At 46.2% G+C, this 17,440-nt stretch overlaps 2 protein-coding genes across 2 annotated transcripts in view; one reads left to right on the top strand and one right to left on the bottom strand.

The window, feature by feature from the left end:
- NTF3 (neurotrophin 3) overlaps positions 1-17,440 on the bottom strand; it is a 274,247-nt gene that overhangs the window by 12,820 nt on the left and 243,987 nt on the right. The window lies entirely within an intron of this gene.
- ANO2 (anoctamin 2) overlaps positions 1-17,440 on the top strand; it is a 249,373-nt gene that overhangs the window by 157,767 nt on the left and 74,166 nt on the right. Inside the window, exons 18-19 of the mRNA XM_077266525.1 lie at positions 2,320-2,377; positions 5,061-5,161. Of these exons, the coding sequence (XP_077122640.1) occupies positions 2,320-2,377; positions 5,061-5,161 (159 nt within the window). The remainder of the gene's footprint in view (positions 1-2,319; positions 2,378-5,060; positions 5,162-17,440) is intronic.

Raw genomic sequence — 17,440 nt, 5'->3', positions numbered from 1 at the left:
CATTCTCTGTAAACCCTAGAGATGGTTGTGCGTGAAAATCCCAGTAGATCAGCAGTTTCTGAAATACTCAGACCAGCCCTTCTGGCACCAACAACCATGCCACGTTCAAAGGCACTCAAATCACCTTTCTTCCCCATACTGATGCTCGGTTTGAACTGCAGGAGATTGTCTTGACCATGTCTACATGCCTAAATGCACTGAGTTGCCGCCATGTGATTGGCTGATTAGAAATTAAGTGTTAACAAGAAGTTGGACAGGTGTACCTAATAAAGTGGCCAGTGAGTGTACATGGCCCCCTCATCCCCATCGTTGTATACATGGCCCCTCTCATCCCCATCCTGGTATACATGGCCCCCTCATCCCCATCCTTGTATACATGGCCCCCTCATCCCCATCCTGGTATACATGGCCCCCTCATCCCCATCATTGTATACATGGCCCCCTCATCCCCATCCTTGTATACATGGCCCCCTCATCCCCATCCTTGTATACATGGCCCCCTCATCCCCATCCTTGTATACATGGCCCCCTCATCCCCATCATTGTATACATGGCCCCTCTCATCCCCATCCTGGTATACATGGCCCCCTCATCCCCATCCTTGTATACATGGCCCCCTCATCCCCATCCTTGTATACATGGCCCCCTCATCCCCATCCTTGTATACATGGCCCCCTCATCCCCATCCTGGTATACATGGCCCCCTCATCCCCATCCTTGTATACATGGCCCCCTCATCCCCATCCTTGTATACATGGCCCCCTCATCCCCATCCTTGTATACATGGCCCCCTCATCCCCATCCTTGTATACATGGCCCCCTCATCCCCATCATTGTATACATGGCCCCTCTCATCCCCATCCTTGTATACATGGTCCCCTAATCCCTATCCTGTATACATGGTCCCCTCATCACCATCCTGGTATACATGGTCCCCATATCCGTATCCTGGTATACATGGCCCCCTCATCCCCATCCTTGTATACATGGCCCCTCTCATCCCCATCCTGGTATACATGGTCCCATCATCCCTCGCCTGGTAAAAAAAACATAAACCAATCTACTTACCTTCCCTCCGCTCCCTCGCAATGTTGTCTTCTGATGCCAGAAGCTGATTTATGCTTGTAAGCAGCACATGGCATTGACATCATGCGCTGCTTACAAGCTGAGGACAGCTGCCAGAATATTCACTGCTCCCCACGCCCGGGACTATAGACATGAGGAGCAGTGAATATTCATTCTCTTTAATAGAGGGCACATGTGATTGCCAAGCAGCTGCAGCTAACAGAATGTCCGCTATTAAAGAGAAACTAATATTCACTGGTCCTCAGACCTATAGTCCCTCCCATCTCTTGGAGCAGGTTTCAGTGCATAGATGTGGGAGGGATTATGGGAGTGGGGAGCAATGAATATTCATTTCTTTTTAACAGCAGGGACATAGGTTAGCCACAGCAGCTGGCTCCTGCCACCCACTCATCCACTGCTGCTGCTCCCCACCTCACCATCCATAGCCACAGAAGGTACATCCGGACTATAAGATGCACCCCTAATTTTCCTCCAAATTTTTGGAGGAAAAAAGTGCGTCTTATAATGAAAAAATACGGTAACTGCAGACTTGTACATTTTTATAGTAAGCACAGTGCACACTGTCAGGTTTCAGCGATTTGCATACTTCCCGCCATATTCTGACTAGACGTTGTATTGAGCAAGGCCATGCACGTCTAGTCGGCCTGTATGCATATATGCAAATCGCCAGCTCCTGGCACCGGCAAATCCTTACAGCAAGCACACTGCACACTGTGAGGATTCACAAGTCTGCAGTCACATAGACTTGAACTCCAAGCCCGGACAACCCCATTAACCACCCCCATTCAGAAATGCTTTGGGGTATCTTAGGCAGTGACTATGGTACTTCACGCCATGACAAAATATCAATATTCACTAGTTTTTAGGATCTTATTGGGTCTAACAAAGAACGGAGGTAGCAGAGAGGCATTTTACAATTGTTTTAATAAAATTATAATATAGTAAAAAAAAAGAAGAAAAAATAAATCAAATGAGCAATTTACTATATTTATATTGGTAATTTTACATAAGATTCTCAAACAATGGAAAAAATTTTCATGTGACAACTTCCCTTTTCAACTTTTTTAAAATTTGTAAACTTTTTTTAACATTTAGCATATTTTGGCATTGCAAATACAAGAAATGAACTAAAATACGTTACTTATATTGCTGATAAAATGAGTTTTGTGATATAGTACGTGTTGAGTAGGATTCCTTGATATTTTTCCTAATTGGTCATTTTTCGCCCCCTAGGTTTGTTGGAAGACCTGGCAGCTATGCTTATATTTTCCATAATTACAGAGTTGAAGAGGTGAGCGAAATCATATAGGAAATCAATTTAATAATGTAAAAATGATGAAATAAGGCTTTCAAATGTAAACTCTACAGATGTAGCCCTAAAAGGAAATGTGTCATCAGAAAGTGGCCTCTTATTTAAATACATTTTTGTGTTAATTAGTTTTTTTTTAAAGAAATTTTGGCAACATTTTTTCCCCTTATAGTACAGTCAATATTAAAAATACACATGGGAAGTCTTGTAGTTTTCACATTGGCCACTGGGGCTATTTTAGATTTTAACTTCCTGTTGTTTCAGGAAACAACATCTGTACATTGTCACAATGGTAAGATCCGTTCCTGACCCCATCTTTTGCATTGAAGCACCTAATGAGCGTATGCAAAGGTCATTGATGAGGGAGAAGGACATCACCCATTGTGTTTGGTGGATCCTGTTTTATCAGCTGTGTATAGAGGTGTTATGGGTCCTTGTAATCCTGTCTCTGCTGATAAGGAAACTGCTCTAAGCTCTTCTTGAAAGAACAGGAATTATGAGTCTAAAATAGCCCCAGCGGCCAGTGTGAAAATCTTAATAATGCTAATTTTGTTTTCTAAATAACATTTAACCCCTTCCCGACATCGGACGTACTATACCGTCCGATGTCGGGTCCCCTGCCTTGATGTGCGCTCCGGCGGTAAGCGCACATCAAAGTCGCGACATGTCAGCTGTTTTTTACAGCTGACATGTGCGCGCAATAGCGGCGGGTGAAATCGCGATCACCCGCCGCTATTAACTAGTTAAATGCTGCTGTCAAACGCAGACAGCGGCATTTAACTACCGCATCCGGCCGGGCGGCCGGAAATGAGCGCATCGCCGACCCCCGTCACATGATCGGGGGTCGGCGATGAGTCAGGAAGGTAACCATAGAGGTCCTTGAGACCTCTATGGTTACTGATCGCCGGTGGCTGTGAGCGCCCCCCTGTGGTCGGCGCTCACAGCACACCTGCAATTCTGCTATATAGCAGCGATCTGATGATCGCTGCTATGTAGCAGAGCCGATCGGGCTGTGCCTGCTTCTAGCCTCCCATGGAGGCTATTGAAGCATGGCAAAAGTTAAAAAAAAAGTAAAAAAAAATGTGAAAAAAATAAAAAAAAATATAAAAGTTTAAATCACCCCCCTTTCGCCCCAATCAAAATAAATCAATAAAAAAATTATCAAATCTACACATATTTGGTATCGCCGCGTTCAGAATCGCCCGATCTATCAATTAAAAAAAAGCATTAACCTGATCGCAAAACGGCGTAACGAGAAAAAAAATCGAAACGCCAGAATTACGTTTTTTTGGTCGCCGTGACATTGCATTAAAATGCAATAACGGGCGATCAAAAGAACGTATCTGCACCGAAATGCTATTATTAAAAACGCCAGCTCGGCACGCAAAAAATAAGCCCTCACTCGACCCCAGATCACGAAAAATGGAGACGCTACGGGTATCGGAAAATGGCGCAATTTTATTTATTTTTTTTTTGCAAAGTTTGGAATTTTTTTTCACCACTTAGGTAAAACATAACCTAGACATGTGAGGTGTCTATGAACTCGTACTGACCTGGAGAATCATAATGGCTGGTCAGTTTTATAATTTAGTGAACCTAGCAAAAAAAACAAACAAAAAACAAGTGTGGGAATGCACTTTTTTTGCAATTTCACCGCACTTGGAATTTTTTTCCCGTTTTCTAGTACATGACATGGTAAAACCAATGGTGTAATTCAAAAGTACAACTCGTCCCGCAAAAAATAAGCCCTCACATGGCCAAATTGACGGAAAAATAAAAAAGTTATGGCTCTGGGAAGGAGGGGAGTGAAAAACGAAAATGGAAAAACGAAAAATCCCACGGTCATGAAGGGGTTAACATTATCAAAAATATTAAAAAAATACATGTAACACACAAAAACAATTTAAACAATAAGTCACTCATTTTCTGACGACATATTCCCTTAAAGCCAACTTTTTTCGTTAGGGTGCGCTATCATTTCGGGGTGGATGGTATCCCCTTTCCTGAACAGTATCACCCAACTCTTCGGTGAGCTGCAGTTTGGCTCCATTCAAGTTAATGGAGCCGTGTTGTAGTTTCCTCTATAGGTGGGTGGCCTGGAGCGCTGCTGTGGAGGGAAAACTTAGAAACGACGGTTGCACTGCAATTCTCAGGATCGGTTGTGGACCTATACGTGAGTCCACCATTATAGTGATGGTGTATCCTAGCGATATGATTAGGATTACTATGGTGAAACCCAATGATGATTTTCTTTGTTGAAGTTTTGAATTTTTTTCTTTTAGTTTTTGAAGCATTTTTTTACTTTTCAAGATGGCTTCACAAATTGATTTTTTTTCGGCTGCATTTTATTTATTTTTTTGTTTGTTGCCAAAAAATACCATTTGCGGCCAGTTGCAATTTTAAGTCAGAAACAGCGTCGAGGGCCCATCAGAAATTAGATATGAAACACACAATGGTTTTAAAGTGTCGTGGGCCCGAAAACATCCGATTTTATGCAGAATATTGGTCTAAAATTTGGCAATTGACCTATTCACGTGTGACTCATGTCAGGTTGGCCTACACAACCTTATGTTCACCCGGGCATATTACATTAGTTTGTGTACAAACCCTATAGCATGGGAGATGAGCAAATGACGCTAATGTCCTGCTCTGGTTTTCTTGACAGTGCGCCCCCGGGGGATGTCTGATGGAGCTGTGTATTCAGCTTAGTATCATTATGTTGGGGAAGCAGCTGATCCAGAACAACCTGTTTGAGATCGCAATACCGTGAGTACTCCCAACACGTGCATCATTCTATGACCATTTTCGTTGAAAACGTATTTTCTCTTTTTTTTAGCTGGTTTCTTGATGATTCTGAGGTTAGTACAACTTAGTATTGATGTCCTCGTGCTAAAATGTTATTTAAAGTGAACCCGTCATTAGGCCAGAAGTGTTCAGTTTTTACTCTTATGTTATTCCCGCCGTTGCCCTGAGATTTCAGTTTTTTGTTACTTTTAAATCCGTCATACGGTTCTATAGATATGGGCATTCTTATGATCTAATTTTTATGATTTAATCAAGGAGGCGTGGCTCACAGGCTCCTCTGGGGTGTGTCTTTAGACTGCTCTACATAATTACCCTGTGAGCCACACCCCTTTGAATCAGACTGTAAAAATTAGCACTAAATATAAAAACTCGTATCTCTGGATCCAAATGGTGGATTTAAAAAAAAACGAGAAAAGGAATACTCAGGGGAGCAACGGGAATTAAAGAAAAGGGAAAATTGGCCACTTTTGACAGGTTCTCATTAAAGAGTTTCATCATCAGAGACAACCTCTTTCGGAATGCAACCTCGGGTCAATGGGGTCCCACTCTTGGCAGCCATAACTGATCTTGACTAGTGAGGTGGCTGCCATAAGGAAAATGTAATTTTGCATGATGAGCATTTAGATGAAAGCCCATCTATATAATTTATGGATGGCTCAAGTCATTGAGAAGAGGAGTCACTCCCATTCTGGCTCCTAGAGGGTGGTCCTGAGTGCAGGAGTCCTCTCAAGGATGTCCTTTTAATGGGACATGGACTGTAGCTGCCCTCATAAAACAACCAGTCTAAGATGTAATTTACCTTAAAGGGATTCGCTGACACCCTTAAAAAAATGATGCCTGAGTTAGAAAAATCTACACCCACCTGTTGAAGCCACCCTCGATCAGGTAGTTCCAATCGGTCTGTGCAACACAACGATATTCCCTTGAAACCATGTGCTGCCAATCACTAGGCCTTCGCGATGGGCAGCAAAAGATTGTAGACCCGCTGAGTACAGAGTATTCGAGGCAATGCTTGACGGGAGAAAAATATGCAAATTAGCTCTTGCTGAAGGAAAGAAACGTAGCCTTTAGTCCTGCTCTCGTTTTAGAGCTCGTCAGACATTGACTAATAGGGTTGCTACTTCCTAGGTGGTGCTTTCGGCATAGTTCCTTTCATTCTGAGAAGGGATTTGGATGAAATCTGCTGGAACCTTCTCTTTCGGCTTCATGTTTAGACGTTCTTAGATTAGGATACTGTAAGCAACATGTTGTAGATGCTTCACTGGCACCAGGATTACAGATAAGGGGAGACTTAGTGATGAAACGTGTCACAAGTGGAATGAATTTATGTCATTATGACCAAGGCGGTGAAATATGCAAACACATGATGTAAGGTTTGATCTCGTGATATTATGTTTGTTCTGCCGTTTTAGGATAGTTTTCTAGAGACACGAAAAAAGGCAGGGTTTTTTTAGGGCCATGCAGGAGGTGAGGGTCACAGTGTGGAGCAGCGCAGTCCTCGCACTTGTTCATTTGTGAGATTTATGCACAGTTGCTAGACGTCAAGTGTAGAGATCAAATCCCCAGATGTTCTATTGGTGGCCGACGTCATCGGAAAATACATGTAAAGTGCATTATATATGTACTAGAGATAATCGAATGCTGCAGATCTCTTGAATTTGGCAGGGAGAGTAATAACCGCATGTTTTTAATAAACAAAAACTAATAATATCGCAATTTATGAAAACAAAATGAATACCTTGTCGCTCACCTGTCTCTTCATCCGATCTTCCACGCGCTCCGGCTCCGGTCTCTTCTTTTCACCTTCCCCTTGTTTCCAACATCCTCTTTAATCTTCTTAAACAGATATTCCCATCTCCAAGATCCTATCTCAATATGTAGTAGGTGTAATAATAATAATAATATTAGCAATTACTTCCAATTAGAAATATAATATAGTTTCTTGATTCACTATGTCTATTTCGTCATGTACAGGACCTTAGGTATCCATGGTTACGACCACTAGCAACTAGCTAACTGTCACTATATCAGTGGTCATAACCATGGATACCTAAGGTCCTACAATGCTTACACATGAAAGAGACATAGCGAATCAGAAAAACTATACTACATTTCTAATTGGAGGTATTTGCTAATATTATTATTATTACACCTTCTACATATTGGGATAGGATCTTGGAGATGGGAATAACACTTTAACTCTGTACTGGGTCTTCTGGCCATTGAATGGATCTCAAACATCAGGATTAGGGTTGAGCGACTTTCATTTTTTTAAGATCGAGTCGGGTTTTGGGAAACCCGATTTTGCCCAGAGTCGAGTCGAGTGCAGTCGGCCGATTGTCGCTAAAAGTCGGGGATCGACCGAAACACGAAACCCAATGCAAGTCAATGGGGAAGCATAGTCGGCAGTGAGTGGAGGCCAGGAAAACACCTACAGTGCCCATTTTAATGCCAAAAACATCCATTCTTGTTTCTGAAGCTTGTCAATCTTAATTAACTTTACAATAATAGTTGGGCATTGGAAATTGGGGTCATTTGGCAAAAGTTGTGGGGGGTAGGGCTGGTTCAAGGAAACGGGCACAGGAAACGTGGACTACGTCACGGCGATGGAGCAGTGAGAGGTAAGTATGTCAAGTTTGCAAGTGCTGTGATCCTAAGCAAGCAGGGGGGCCCACTCATTGGCATTGGCACTGGCACAGGGCCCCTCAAAGTACAGCGGTGTGTTTGCACGGCGGGGGCGCCTCCCACTGGCAGCGACACTTTTGCGTACTCTGAGGGGCCCTGTGCCAGTGACGTCGCCAACGAGTATGCCCCCCCACCTGATGAAGGAACCTGCACTTTCATCTGCACCTTCCTCTTTGTCCCTGTGTAAGGTGGTATAACATGCGGGAAGGGGAACCTTACTTTCAGCAGGGTCAGATTCTGGCTGTGTAGAGTGCAAGGGGAATGTAGTGGTCTAGGTCAATGTACCAGCAGACTCATCTAGCAGTGGCTGGGCAATGGGCAGGATGAGGAGGAAACAGATATAGGGCTAAAGAATAAAGTAGGCTAAATGCAGTTCAAAATTGGTAACAGGACAGGACTAAACAGGCGGCATTGCTTTGTTCAGTGGAGTAGCAAACCCAAGAGCAGCAGACACTGTTTTAAGGGCCCAACCACACTAGTAGGCCAAATGCAGTTTAATATCTGATACTATAGGCCCAAAGCCAGAAGGTTGATGCTCAGCTGTATTCAGTTGAGGACAACACCAGGCAGGGGCAGACACCGTTATTAGGCCGGAACTACCAATTTTTTTAAAAACAGCAGTTAATCAGAGCCAGAAGGTTGAAGCTCAGCTGTATTCAGTTGAGGACAACACCAGGCAGGGGCAGACACCGTTATTAGGCCGGAACTACCAATTTTTTTAAAAACAGCAGTTAATCAGAGCCAGAAGGTAGAAGCTCAGCTTTATTCAGTTGAGGACAAACACCAGGGAGCAGCAAACAAAGGTATTAAGCCCCATCCAGCAATTAAAAAAAAAAAAAAAAAAAAAAAAAGCTTCATCAGAGCCAGAAGGTAGAAGCTCAGCTTTATTCAGTTGAGGACAACACCAGGCAGGGGCAGACACCGTTAGTAGGCCGGAACCACCATTTTTTTAAAAAACAGCAGTTAATCAGAGCCAGAAGGTAGAAGCTCAGCTTTATTCAGCTGAGGACAACACCAGGCAGGGGCAGACATTGTTAGTAGGCCGGAACCACCAATTTTTTTTAAAAACAGCAGTTAATCAAAGCCAGAAGGTAGAAGCTCAGCTTTATTCAGTTGAGGACAACACCAGGCAGGGGCAGACACCGTTAGTAGGCCGGAACCAACATTTTTTTTTAAAAACAGCAGTTAATCAGAGCCAGAAGGTAGAAGCTCAGCTTTATTCAGTTGAGGACAACACCAGGCAGGGGCAGACACCGTTAGTAGGCCGGAACTACCAATTTTTTTAAAAACAGCAGTTAATCAGAGCCAGAAGGTAGAAGCTCAGCTTTATTCAGTTGAGGACAAACACCAGGGAGCAGCAAACAAAGGTATTAAGCCCCATCCAGCAATTTAAAAAAAAAAAAAAAAAAAAAAAAAAAAGCTTCATCAGAGCCAGAAGGTAGAAGCTCAGCTTTATTCAGTTGAGGACAACACCAGGCAGGGGCAGACACCGTTAGTAGGCCGGAACCACCATTTTTTTAAAAAACAGCAGTTAATCAGAGCCAGAAGGTAGAAGCTCAGCTTTATTCAGTTGAGGACAACACCAGGCAGGGGCAGACACAGTTAGTAGGCCGGAACCACCAATTTTTTTAAAAAACAGCAGTTAATCAAAGCCATAAGGTAGAAGCTCAGCTTTATTCAGTTGAGGACAAACACCAGGGAGCAGCAAACAGAGGTATTAGGCCCCATCCAGAAATTAAAAAAAAAAAAAAAAAAACCTTCATCAGAGCCAGAAGGTAGAAGCTCAGCTTTATTCAGTTGAGGACAACACCAGGCAGGGGCAGACACCGTTAGTAGGCCGGAGCCACCAATTTTTAAAAACACAGCACTTAATGAGAGCCAGAAGGTTGAAGCTCAGATTTATTCATTTGAGGACAACTTGAATTAGGGACTGCAGACAGACTTACCAGGCTGTCCCCTGTGTGGACCATGCATCCAATACATTAACCCATTGCGCCACAAAGGACACGTAACCTTCCGTGGCCATGCCTACCGCTCCTTGTGTCTGTTGTCAGGTGTACCTTTGGACTCACAGATTGACAGAATGAAAGGACAATGTGGTCTTTAACATGCTGGTGGAGGGGTGGGATGGCTTTTCTCGCAAAAGAATTGTCAACTGGGTAGCTCATAGCGTGGTACAGCGTAGTACATCATGGCTTTATTAATATTAAATAAAATAAAAAAATAGGCTCTATGCACTGTAAAATTGGTTCCAGGGGTACACGGGCAGCAGTGGTCAGGTGAGTGGAGGCCTAGTGGAAGGAGGGACCGCAGACAGGCTTCCAAGGCCTAACACAATAAAATGGGCTGGCTGTAGGCACTTTAAAATTGGTTCCAGGGGTACACGGGCAGCAGTGGTCTGGTCAGTGTAGGCCTAGTGGAAGGAGGGACCGCCGACAGGCTTCGAAGGCCTAACACAATAAAATGGGCTGGCTGTAGGCACTGTAAAATTGGTTCCAGGGGTACACGGGCAGCATTGGTCTGGTCAGTGGAGGCCTAGTGGAAGGAGGGACCGCAGACAGGCTTCGAAGGCCTAACACAATAAAATGGGCTGGCTGTAGGCACTTTAAAATTGGTTCCAGGGGTACACGGGCAGCAGTGGTCTGGTCAGTGGAGGCCTAGTGGAAGGAGGGACCGCAGACAGGCTTCGAAGGCCTAACACAATAAAATGGGCTGGCTGTAGGCACTTTAAAATTGGTTCCAGGGGTACACGGGCAGCAGTGGTCTGGTCAGTGTAGGCCTAGTGGAAGGAGGGACCGCCGACAGGCTTCGAAGGCCTAACACAATAAAATGGGCTGGCTGTAGGCACTTTAAAATTGGTTCCAGGGGTACACGGGCAGCAGTGGTCTGGTCAGTGGAGGCCTAGTGGAAGGAGGGACCGCAGACAGGCTTCGAAGGCCTAACACAATAAAATGGGCTGGCTGTAGGCACTTTATAATTGGTTCCAGGGGTACACGGGCAGCAGTGGTCTGGTCAGTGGAGGCCTAGTGGAAGGAGGGACCGCAGACAGGCTTCGAAGGCCTAACACAATAAAATGGGCTGGCTGTAGGCACTTTAAAATTGGTTCCAGGGGTACACGGGCAGCAGTGGTCTGGTCAACGGAGGCCGATTGTAATGAGTGTCTGCCAGTTAGTAGTCAAAAACAACAATTAAATGTGAATGTCTCGCATTAAAACAAAACAAAAACACTAAAGGGTGCAATCATTAGGTTCAGGGGTGGGATCCTCTGCGTTGTTTCAGACCTACTAATTTAGCGCAAAGTATTTACTGTGGTAAATAGAGGACACTGCCCTTGACTATGTTATGTACCATCATACATGTCAACACAATGGTATTGTCAGTGGCAGGTATGGAAGGATGTCATCGCATAGACTAAACATTGGTGGAAGTGTGAGAGATAACTGTGGAAGTGGTAGAGCAATGTTTGACCTGGGGGTGGGTGAACTCTCTTGTGGCCGGCGGTACAGGCCCAGGGCCCCTCATGTTACAACAGTGTGTCTGACGTTGGGTGCGCACCACCACCGCCAGAGACACTTTATTGTACTATGAGGGACCCAGTAGCAATGCCGTCGACCAAAAGCAAGCACACCCACCTCTTCAGACAAACAACAGTCTCACGGGTGCTTGCGCCAAGTCGCGATACCACGGCCCCGTGTGGGGAGTTTGGCCATTTAGGGAGGTGTAAACATGTCGTATGCTGGACAATCAGCTGCAGAAAATTAGACATTAGAAAAGTAATTCACAGTAGTCCACAGGCAAGAGCTTTTCATAGGAAAGCTAGGTGTCGGCCGGGCAAGGTGGGGCAAAAGATTTTGAAATCCAGTTGTGGTTCATTTTAATGAATGTTAGATCGTCAACATTTTGGGTAGCCAGACGAGTCCTTTTTTCGGTTAATATTGAACCTGCAGCACTGAATACTCTTTCTGATAGGACACTTGCTGCCGGGCAAGCAAGCTCCTGCAATGCATATTCTGCCAATTCTGGCCAGGTGTCTAATTTTGATGCCCAGTAATCAAATGGGAATGACGGTTGAGGGATAACATCGATAAGGGATGAAAAATAGTTAGTAACCATACTGGACAAATGTTGTCGCCTGTCACTTTCAATTGATGCAGCAGTACCTGTCCTGTCTGCGGTCATAGCAAAATCACTCCACAACCTGGTCAGAAAACCCCTCTGTCCAACGCCACTTCTGATGTGTGCACCCCTAACACTCCTAGTCTGCTGCCCCCTGGAGCTCGTGTGAGAACGATCACGTGCGCTGTGTGCTGGGAATGCCTGAAGCAAACGGTCAACAAGAGCTGATTGTTTGGTTGCTAATATTAGTTCCAAGTTCTCATGTGGCATAATATTTTGCAATTTGCCTTTATAGCGTGGATCGAGGAGGCAGGCCAACCAGTAATCGTCATCGTTCATCATTTTCGTAATGCGTGTGTCCCTTTTTAGGATACGTAAGGCATAATCCGCCATGTGGGCCAAAGTTCCAGTTGTCAAATCTTCGGTTGTGATTGGTTGAGGGGCAGTTTCAGGCAAATCAACGTCACTTGTGTCCCTCAAAAAACCAGAACCCGGCCTTGCCACGCAACCAATTTCCAGTGCCCCCGGGAAAGCTTCCGCATTAAAAATATACTCATCCCCATCATCCTCCTCGTCCTCCACCTCCTCTTTGCCCGCTACCTCGTCCTGTACACTGCCCTGACCAGACAATGGCTGACTGTCATCAAGGCTTTCCTCTTCCTCTGGTGCAGACGCCTGATCCTTTATGTGCGTCAAACTTTGCATCAGCAGACGCATTAGGGGGATGCTCATGATTATTATGGCGTTGTCTGCACTAACCAGCCGTGTGCATTCCTCAAAACACTGAAGGACTTGACACATGTCTTGTATCTTCGACCACTGCACACCTGACAACTCCATGTCTGCCATCCTACTGCCTGCCCGTGTATGTGTATCCTCCCACAAAAACATAACAGCCCGCCTCTGTTGGCACAGTCTCTGAAGCATGTGCAGTGTTGAGTTCCACCTTGTTGCAACGTCTATGATTAGGCGATGCTGGGAAAGGTTCAAAGACCACTGATAGGTCTGCATACGGCTGGAGTGTACAGGCGAACGTCGGATATGTGAGCAAAGTCCACGCACTTTGAGGAGCAGGTCGGAGAACCCAGGATAAGTTTTCAATAAGCACTGCACCACCAGGTTTAAGGTGTGAGCCAGGCAAGGAATGTGTTTCAGTTGGGAAAGGGAGATGGCAGCCATGAAATTCCTTCCGTTATCACTCACTACCTTGCCTGCCTCAAGATCTACTGTGCCCAGCCACGACTGCGTTTCTTGTTGCAAGAACTCGGACAGAACTTCCGCGGTGTGTCTGTTGTCGCCCAAACACTTCATAGCCAATACAGCCTGCTGACGCTTGCCAGTAGCTGGCCCATAATGGGACAACTGGTGTGCAACAGTGTCATCTGCCGATGGAGTGGTTGGCCGACTGCGGTCTGTGGAAGAGCTGTAGCTTCTGCAGGAGGACGAGGAGGAGGAGGAGGAGGAGGGGGTGCGAACGCCTACAGCCAACTGTTTCCTAGACCGTGGGCTAGGCACAACTGTCCCGAAATTGATGTCCCCTGTGGACCCTGCATCCACCACATTCACCCAGTGTGCCGTGATGGACACATAACATCCCTGGCCATGCCTACTGGTCCATGCATCTGTAGTCAGGTGCACCTTTGTACTCACAGATTGCCTGAGTGCATGGACGATGCGCTGTTTAACATGCTGGTGCAGGGCCGGGATGGCTTTTCTGGAAAAAAAGTGTCGACTGGGTAGCTCGTATCGTGGTTCAGCGTACTCCATCAGGGCTTTGAAAGCTTCGCTTTCAACTAACCGGTAGGGCATCATCTCTAACGAGATTAGTCTAGCTATGTGGGCGTTAAAACCCTGTGTACGCAGATGCGAGGATAAGTACTTCCTTTTTCTAACCAGAGTCTCATGTAGTGTGAGCTGGACTGGAGAGCTGGAGATCGTGGAACTTTCGGGTGTGCCGGTGGACATGGCAGACTGAGAGACGGTTGGAGACGGTATTGTTTCCGCCGGTGCCCTAGATGCAATATTTCCTCCTACAAAACTGGTGATTCCCTGACCCTGACTGCTTTTGGCTGGCAAAGAAACCTGCACAGATACTGCCGGTGGTGCGGAAAATGGTGGCCTTCCAGTGCCGGAAGGGATGTTGCGTTGCTGACTAGCTTCATTGGCCGAGGGTGCTACAACCTTAAGGGACGTTTGGTAGTTAGTCCAGGCTTGAAAATGCATGGTGGTTAAGTGTCTATTAGTGTTGAGCATTCCGATACTGCAAGTATCGGGTATCGGCCGATACTTGCTGTATCGGAATTTCCGATACCGAGATCCGATACTTTTGTGGTATCGGGTATCGGGTATCGCAACAACATTAATGTAATAATGTGTAAAAAAGAGAATTAAAATAAAAAATATCGCTATACTCACCTGTCCGACGCAGCCGGGACCTCAGCGAGGGAACCGGCAGCGTTGTTTGTTTAAATTTCGCGCTTTTACTTGGTTACGTGAAGTCCCGGCTTGTGATTGGTCAGGGCGGCCATGTTGCCGGGACGCGGACCAATCACAGCAAGCCGTGACGAAATTACGTCACGGCTTGCTGTGATTGGTCCGCGTCCCGGCAACATGGCCGCCATTAACCAATCACAAGCCGTGACGTCACGGGAGGCTGGACATGCGCGTATTTTGAAAAGCGCGCGTGTCCAGCCTCCAGTGACGTCCCGGCAACATGGCCGCCATTAACCAATCACAAGCCGGGACGTCACGGGAGGCTGGACATGCGCGTATTTTGAAAAGCGCGCGTGTCCAGCCTCCAGTGACGTCCCGGCAACATGGCCGCCATTAACCAATCACAAGCCGGGACGTCACGGGAGGCTGGACATGCGCGTATTTTGAAAAGCGCGCATGTCCAGCCTCCAGTGACGTCCCGGCAACATGGCCGCCATTAACCAATCACAAGCCGGGACGTCACTGGAGGCTGGACACGCGCGCTTTTTAAAATACGTGCGTGTCCAGCCTCCCGTGACGTCACGGCTTGTGATTGGTTAATGGCGGCCATGTTGCCGGGACGCGGACCAATCACAGCAAGCCGTGACGTAATTTCGTCACGGCTTGCTGTGATTGGTCCGCGTCCCGGCAACATGGCGCCGTGACCAATCATAAGCCGGGATGTCACTGGAGGCTGGACACGCGCGCTTTTCAAAATACGCGCATGTCCAGCCTCCCGTGACGTCACGGCTTGTGATTGGTTAATGGCGGCCATGTTGCCGGGACGCGGACCAATCACAGCAAGCCATGACGTAATTTCGTCACGGCTTGCTGTGATTGGTCCGCGTCCCGGCAACATGGCCGCCCTGACCAATCACAAGCCGGGACTTCACGTAACCAAGTAAAAGCGCGAATTTTAAACAAACAACGCTGCCGGTTCCCTCGCTGAGGTCCCGGCTGCGTCGGACAGGTGAGTATAGCGATATTTTTTATTTTAATTCTTTATTTTACACATTAATATGGTTCCCAGGGCCTGAAGGAGAGTTTCCTCTCCTTCAGACCCTGGGAACCATCAGGAATACCGTCCGATACTTGAGTCCCATTGACTTGTATTGGTATCGGGTATCGGTATCGGATTGGATCCGATACTTTGCCGGTATCGGCCGATACTTTCCGATACCGATACTTTCAAGTATCGGACGGTATCGCTCAACACAAGTGTCTATGCATGCAACTAGTATTTAGACTTTTCAGATTCTGACCTCTGCTTAAGCTAGTTGAACATTTTTGACAGATGACTTTGCGCTGATCTATTGGATGTTGTTTAAAAAAATACCAGACTGCACTCTTCCTAGCATCGTATCCCTTTTCAGGGATTGCAGACTGAGCTTTAACCAGATGGCCACGCTGTCCTCCAACAGGTTTTGGCTTTGACACGCGTTTTGGCCCAGATACGGGCCCGGCAGATGGAACCTGTTGCGATGTTGATGCCTGCTGCGGCCCCTCCTCCACCTCCGCTTCTGAACTACTGCCGCCTGCACCCTGTTCCCCCAATGGCTGCCAATCGGGGTCAACAACTGGGTCATCTATTACCTCCTCTTCGAGCTCGTGTGCAACTTCGTCTGTGTCACTGTGTCGGTCGGTGGTATAGCGTTCGTGGCGGGGCAACATAGTCTCATCAGGGTCTGATTGTGGATCAGTACCCTGAGAGGGCAATGTGGTGGTCTGAGTCAAAGGAGCAGCATAGTACTCTGGCTGTGGCTGTGCATCAGTGCACTCCATGTCAGAATCTACTTGTAATGGGCATGGCCTGTTAAGTGTTTCACTTTCTAAGCCAGGGACGGTATGTGTAAAGAGCTCCATGGAGTTACCCGTTGTGTCGCCTGCTGCATCCTTCTCTCTTGTTGTAGTTTTTGCTGAAGAGGACAAGGAAGTGACTTGTCCCTGACCGTGAACATCCACAAGCGACGCACTGCTTTTACATTTACCAGTTTCAGAAGAGGAGGCAAAAGAGCTAGAGGCTGAGTCTGCAATGTAAGCCAAAACTTGCTGTTGCTGCTCCGCCTTTAAAAGCGGTTTTCCTACTCCCAGAAAAGAGAGCGTTCGAGGCCTTGTGTAGCCAGACGACGAAACTGGCTCCACAGCTCCAGACTTAGGTGGAATATTTTTATCCCCACGACTACCTGATGCTCCACTACCACTACCATCATTACCAGCTGACAATGAACGCCCACGGCCACGACGACCTCTTGCACCAGACTTCCTCATTGTTTTAAAAACTTAACCAAAGTAACTTTATTTGTTGCTGTCAAACAACTTACACGGTGAGCTATAACTTCAGTATGATTTCAATATCCCTTTACAGGTTGGTGAGACCACAAGGAAAGTCAGGCCCAATGTTACACACTCTGTTTTCTGTGGCACCAAATCACAGAGATGCCACACACGCAGGACTGTCACTCAAGCACAAATGTCAATATTAATCTCCCACTGTTTTATTTTTTTTTTCTTTTTCAGGGAGACTTTAGAAACCAAATAATAAAAAATAAATAGGCTTTCTATGGCCCACTGAGTGAGAGATGGCACACACAGGAGTCAGGAGTGGCACACAAGCCCTGAGGCCAATATTTTTCTCCCACTGATTGATGTAGTGATTTTTTTTCAGGTAGATTTTAGAACCCAAATCAAGCAAAAAAATTAATAGGCTTTCTATGGCCCACTGAGTGAAAGATGGCACACACAGGAGTCAGGAGTGGCACACAAGCCCTGAGGCCAATATTTTTCTCCCACTGATTCATGTAGTGATTTTTTTTCAGGTAGATTTTAGAACCCAAATCAAGCAAAAAAATTAATAGGCTTTCTATGACCCACTGAGTGAGAGATGGCACACACAGGAGTCAGGAGTGGCACACAAGCCCTGACTGAGGCCAATATTTTTCTCCCACTGATTGATGTAGTGTTTTTTTC

The sequence above is a fragment of the Ranitomeya variabilis genome, chromosome 5, assembly GCF_051348905.1.
Source record: "Ranitomeya variabilis isolate aRanVar5 chromosome 5, aRanVar5.hap1, whole genome shotgun sequence".
Classification (NCBI taxonomy): domain Eukaryota; kingdom Metazoa; phylum Chordata; class Amphibia; order Anura; family Dendrobatidae; genus Ranitomeya; species Ranitomeya variabilis.
The sequence above is the reverse complement of the archived record's forward strand: the minus strand, read 5'-3'. Positions and strand labels throughout refer to the sequence as shown.